General features: G+C 38.7%; 1 protein-coding gene across 1 annotated transcript; it reads left to right on the forward strand.

The window, feature by feature from the left end:
- Positions 1-809: 809 nt before the first annotated feature.
- On the forward strand, positions 810-5,571 carry FABP7 (fatty acid binding protein 7). Its single transcript, XM_008691143.2, has 4 exons — positions 810-956; positions 1,391-1,563; positions 2,172-2,273; positions 4,331-5,571. Exons 1-4 carry the CDS (start codon positions 884-886, stop codon positions 4,379-4,381), a joined length of 399 nt encoding a protein of 132 aa, XP_008689365.1. The 5' UTR covers positions 810-883; the 3' UTR covers positions 4,382-5,571.
- Positions 5,572-5,793: the final 222 nt, after the last annotated feature.

The raw sequence follows: 5,793 nt of genomic DNA on the forward strand, positions 1-5,793 counted from the left end.
GCTTCTATAATCTGTTGAAGGAGAGAAAAAAGAACATTCTTTTATTTTGTACCTCATTAGTGAGTCCTCACCATACTCTTCCTTAGGTCTCTTTTCCATTTCAGTCTGGCTCTCGGATTCTTAGAAAGGACAATGGATCTTTAAATTCACTCAGTTTGTGTTGGGAAGAGGCCAAAATTAGTTAGTGTGCCACTGAGACCCCGTCGGGGTAGCCTTCTAATTGTACAATCTCGGGGACGCATTTACACCTCCTCCCCCTCTTCTTTTCCTCGTTTGGCATATTCTAGCTTGTGTTTTGCTGTCCCTGTAAATACGAGAGAAAATAAAAGACACTATTCAGCCTCTTTTGTCTGAAAAGTCTGGCATTTCAGTGGTTTTCTTTAAAGGGGGTCCTCATTTGTAACCAGCTTTGCCATTAACGGAAATCAATCTGAATGTCCTATTGTGCATCTCTTTCTTCCCGCACAGTCTGAATTGCCTTTGCCAAGTTTTCGAGCTGAACCTGAAAGACCCTCTCTCATGTCCCCCATTCCCTGCCTCCAGCTCCGCTGAATCCTTGCAGAGCTTTCTCAGCAGAAGGGCTGCAGAGTGAGGATAGGGAGGAACTCACCCTACTCCGCTAATCCAGTGGCCTGAGCCAATCACAAAGCGGATTGGAACCTCGTTTGAGCCCCCCCCCTCCCCAACAGCCTCCTGGAAAGGGGGCACTGGAAGGGTGTGTTTGCAATTCAAATCCTTGGCTTTCTGCCTGCCTCTTTTCCAAATAAGAAGGCAGGAGCTGCTGTGAGGTGCAAAGGGGTCTTCTGAGTTGCAGTGGCAATAGGATCCAGAAAGCCTCCCTCCTGTCTCTTACCTGTTTTCAAAGCTAACGGAAAGGGCAAGGATGGTGGAGGCTTTCTGTGCCACCTGGAAGCTGACGGACAGCCAGAACTTTGATGAGTACATGAAGGCGCTAGGTAGGTAAAAATCAGATGTGCTGTTCTCCTCTTAACCTGCAGCTTCAGTAGTGCCCAGTCCTTTTTTCACCCATGAGATTGGCGAGTGACAAAGACAGATCGTGTTGTCATAATCGAACGAAAGGCTATGCATTTCCCACAGAAGGGATTTTTAATGAACATGTGTCTGCTTTCTTGCCCGGGGCTAAGTAACGGTGCATTTGGTAGTCTGTGGGGGAGGTGAGGCTTCTGTGCCTTTTTGTTTTCTCTTCAGCATCCGCTTATCATTTGTGCATCGAATTAAGCACCCACGTATCATTATGGCTCAGTAGTTGTACTGGCTGATTAGTGGGCTAATGAAACTTAACTCGAGGGCCTGGATTCCGGAATAGGAAAGCAGATTCTTGTTATGTGAGTTATTTTGGAAGTTGCAGCTAACTGTATTGCTTCTTTAGGTGTGGGCTTCGCCACTAGGCAGGTGGGAAATGTGACCAAGCCAACGGTGATCATCAGTCAGGAGGGGGACAAAGTGTTGATCAGGACTCAAAGCACATTCAAGAACACAGAGATTAGTTTCCATCTGGGAGAAGAGTTCGACGAAACCACTGCAGACGACAGAAACTGTAAGGTAAGGAGCCGCTCCTTCTCTGGAGTGGGGGTGGGGAGCAGGCAGTAAAAGAGAGATTCCTGATGTTTCTCTTTTTTAGCTGATGGGAAGAAGAGAATGTTCTCGGTGTTTCAATTCAGAGAGGACCCCAGGATTAATATTGCATCCTGGTGCACATATGTTACGTTCCGAGCAGTGGGGGCTATGGCTCAAATCTCAAGTCTACTTCTCACTATACATTTTTTTCTTTTCATATCTGTATTTCAAAAATACCACTGTTCATTTAAAATAAAGATTGCATTTTGCTTAATCTCTCTGATTGCCTCAGTTTGACTAAATAGTTTGCCTCTTCTTAAAGCTTTGCTTAAAAGAGCAGAGTGACTGGTCTGAGAGTACTTGTTCAGGACTTTCATTTCTAATAGATGAAGTTTTTGCATTTAGATGTACACATTTCAATCAAATTATGAATTATTAGTTTATATAATGACTCTAGAAGCAACAGAGGATATGGTACTAATATGAGAAGTAGTTGCTTACCATTTATTCAATTAACCACTTCAACATGATTTTTATATCAGAAATCTAATCTGTACCTTTTGCTATGTTCTACATTTTGATGTCGGTCTCAGTCTGTTGTTAGCCTGGATGGGGACAAACTGGTTCATGTACAGAAATGGGATGGCAAAGAAACACGTTTTGTAAGAGAAATTAAGGATGGCAAAATGGTTATGGTAAGTAATGGCCACTCCCCCTTTGCTCCTTCTAGCTTCGCACTGCCCGTTCCCACTCCCCAGCTCTTTCTCCCTCCCTCCCTTCTTTAATAACATTAAGTCTCCAGCAGGGTTCTTTGATCATGGGTAAAACAGAGGAAATAAAAACTTCCTAGCTAACTGTATCCTCAGCTCTGCCTCTTTAATTATAGAAAAAAAGAAAAATTCTATGCAGCATAGTTTTAAAAAGTTGCCATTGATTTAGCTAAAACTATGTCGAAAGAATGTGTAGGATTACTGTGAATGTCTAAACTGCAAATGAAATCTAAATATAAAAATATTCATGGGAACATCTGTGTGGCTCAGTCCATTAAGCATCCAATTCTTGGTTATGGCTCAGGCCATAATCTCAGGGGCATGAGATCAAGCCTCATGTAGGGTTCTGTGCTCAGCACGGAGTCTGCTGGAGATTCTCTCCCTCTCCCTCTGCTCCTCCCCCCACCTCCCACCCCACTCATGCTCTCTCTCTCTCTCTAAAATAAATAGTTAAATAAAATCTTCTAAAAAATTCATGGAAATATATAAAAGGAGTGATATTACTATAAGAATATCAAGTTTGCTGAATATCAGAGAAATTACTTTATAGCTACTATGATAAATAAGAGATCTTTAAACATTTTGTATTTTAGTTTATAAAAGTTCCATATGTTCAGTGCAGATAATTTGGGATATAACAGAAAAGTGTAGTTTCTCTTTAGAGGGAATCATTTTGATGTTACTTCCTTTCAGTCTTTCTTTTGAGGCATACGGTGCCTTGTAAACATGCCCGTTCAGTACCGGTAGTCATGTAAAAACCTGTAAGATATAAAATAAAATAAAACTTCTCCAATGATTGAGTAGCACCATGAACTGGGGGCAACGTTATGCTTTAATCTAACATCCAGGCACTTTTTGTGAACTGAGTAACGGTATTTTGATAACATTGAAATATTAAGTATATCATTTTGGGTTTTTTTGGGGGGGTTGGGTATTGCTGTACATATTTCTTCTAGGATAGTAGATGAAAGGGGTTCTTTGTTTTTGTGATTTAAGGAAATTGACTGTTGTTTTTTCTATTCTCCTTAAGTGTTGCAATCAGGGCTGTTCTAGTTTTAGACACGGGGCTCACGTTAGTCATACTTCTTTTCATGGATGGAAGTGGGATGGAGCACAGAGGATCAGTTTTCCTTTTATGCGAATGAATATTTGCCTACTTATTTCGGCACCGAACGTTGAAAGAAAGGACTTATTTATAAAAGATCCAATCTGAGATTCTCCTTTATGTTTTACCTCCATTTCCCCCCTGAATACAGGACAGCGGTTAGCTCAGCTTTGGTGTGTATGACTGGTCAGGCAAGACTGATTTCAAAACAAGATTAAAGCAATGGATGACAGGGGCACACTATATTCTCGAAAGTCATGTCAACACATGAAAATAACAAACATTAAAAACCTCCTAGGTTTTGTAAAGAGGTTTTAGAGCAATTCTTCCGGTCAGATTTGACATAAAAATCCATGTTCTATCTCATACCCATCCAGTCACCTAGGTCCACATGGGCTAAAGTACGACAACCAAAGCAATGAGAACATTTGTACCTTTACTTTTTCTTGATGACTTCGAAAAAAGTCATTCCAAATACCATTTACCCAAATGATTTGGGTTTTCTAAAAATTCTTCAAACTTTATCTGTTATGAAAACCTAGTATGAATTCCATTCACTTTCAAAGCAGATAGCTATTTTGCTCCAATTACCCTGATAATTTAAGGTAAAAGGAATTCTTTCAACCTGAATCTACATAATCTCCGTGTTTCAGTTGATTTTCCTTTTAGAGACATGAACCATGTATTCGTGTCATTCACTCCATACATAAAAAAATTTTTCTCTTTAAGAAATGAAGAGCTTATGCAGCATTTAATGTTTGTAAATGACATTATCCTTTGGCATAACAAACACAAATTATATATATGATAATCTTTAGAAGTTTCAGCTACGGATATTCTTGAGTAAAAAGATTTGATTATCTTTTGCATCTTTCAGACTCTTACTTTTGGTGATGTGGTTGCTGTCCGCCACTATGAGAAGGCATAGAAAGTTTCCTGATCTGGGGTTGGAAAAGCTCTACAATTTTTCTGTTTACTCAAGTCTCAGTGTTATCCTGCTATTACAGCATGGGTGATCACTAATTAGAAGGTTATCTTTGATGTGGTGGTGGAAAACGGTGCTCTAAAAACTTGTTTGAAAAACTTTTTACTGCAAACTAGCCCAATTTTGATCTGCAAATTTATCATGTTTTATAATTCACATTAAAAATTTTAAGCCACATTTTTAAAATAAAAAAGTGAGTACATTTTATAATTTCCATTGGAATGCAAATCAAATTGGAATAAAAATCTTACACCCATGAGAAATGTTGTCGTTGTTTTTAATATCATTTATCTGGCAGGGGAATTATACATTAGGAGGTTTTAGACAAAATAGCCTTTCTTATTGTAGAAGGTAAAGCTGGAAAAGTTAGCACTTTGTTTACAATATGAATTAAAAAGAAATAAGCAGAGGCCTGGGGAAAAGTGAAAATGCCACAGTTTTGGTTGAGATTGCCATAGAGAATTTGTGACAATTAAATTCATTTGGCCAGAACCCCAAGGAGTCTTGTGATGGTGGGCTGGGCTGCTATTAGAAACAGGTAGTCTGATGAAGCAAAATGATATATATGAAAATGTCTTATTAAAAGGTAAGTACAGTCAAAATATCACACAATCAAAATGTCATATAATTATTTCTTCTTGAAAGGTAAATAGGAAAAGAAAGTGAATTTAACCTGGATCATAAAGATGTGTCTCCAGACAAGTACATTGAGCTAAACTAAGTAAGAGTGATAAAATGGGGTGTGCATAGAATGTGCACTAAGGCATTCAAATTCTCTTTTGGGGGGGGGTGTGTGTGTGAGTTGTTGGAACTGAGTTGACCAAGGGAAAGTAAATATCTATTTGTAACTGGCTAGGGCTTGCCTTTGTAAGTAGAAACAAACAAATGTTACTTTGTATTTCATCCGTATAAAATGATTTTTAGCCATTTCCCCAAACCAACAAGGTGAAGCAGGTAAGGTGATATTATTTAGTTTACCGAAAAGGAAATGGAATATTAGGTTTACATGTCCACATTCTAATGATTAATGAATAATACTGAGAACTGTAAACCTTGTGATTTTCCCCTTCATTTCTTCTCAAAAATTGACATTTCAGTTTAACATCTCCTCTGGGGAGGGGGGGGAAAGCAAGATTTTCATTTCCCTGATCACCCCTTAGGAAATCTCTCTGTTAGCCTCTGGGGGGAAAATAGGGTAAATATTTTTTTCAGGTAAAATATGCAATATTCATTTAATCAGCCAGCTGATTTCAGTAAATTTCTATAAACTAATTCAAGGCCTAATTAACTTACAGATATAAGCATGAGAAAACTTACTTTAACTTACAAAATTCACCATAATGATACTATTACCT

This window comes from Ursus maritimus, unplaced genomic scaffold (genome assembly GCF_017311325.1).
Source record: "Ursus maritimus isolate PB19 unplaced genomic scaffold, ASM1731132v1 scaffold_13, whole genome shotgun sequence".
In the NCBI taxonomy this organism is placed as follows: Eukaryota; Metazoa; Chordata; class Mammalia; order Carnivora; family Ursidae; genus Ursus; species Ursus maritimus.

Bases quoted from the DNA above. Each gene is read 5' to 3' on its own strand.
- FABP7 (XM_008691143.2), top strand. From the start codon at position 884: ATGGTGGAGGCTTTCTGTGCCACCTGGAAGCTGACGGACAGCCAGAAC. The intron at 957-1,390 runs GTAGGTAAAAAT...TTGCTTCTTTAG, and splicing joins TGAGTACATGAAGGCGCTAG to GTGTGGGCTTCGCCACTAGG. The intron at 1,564-2,171 runs GTAAGGAGCCGC...TGTCGGTCTCAG, and splicing joins CAGACGACAGAAACTGTAAG to TCTGTTGTTAGCCTGGATGG.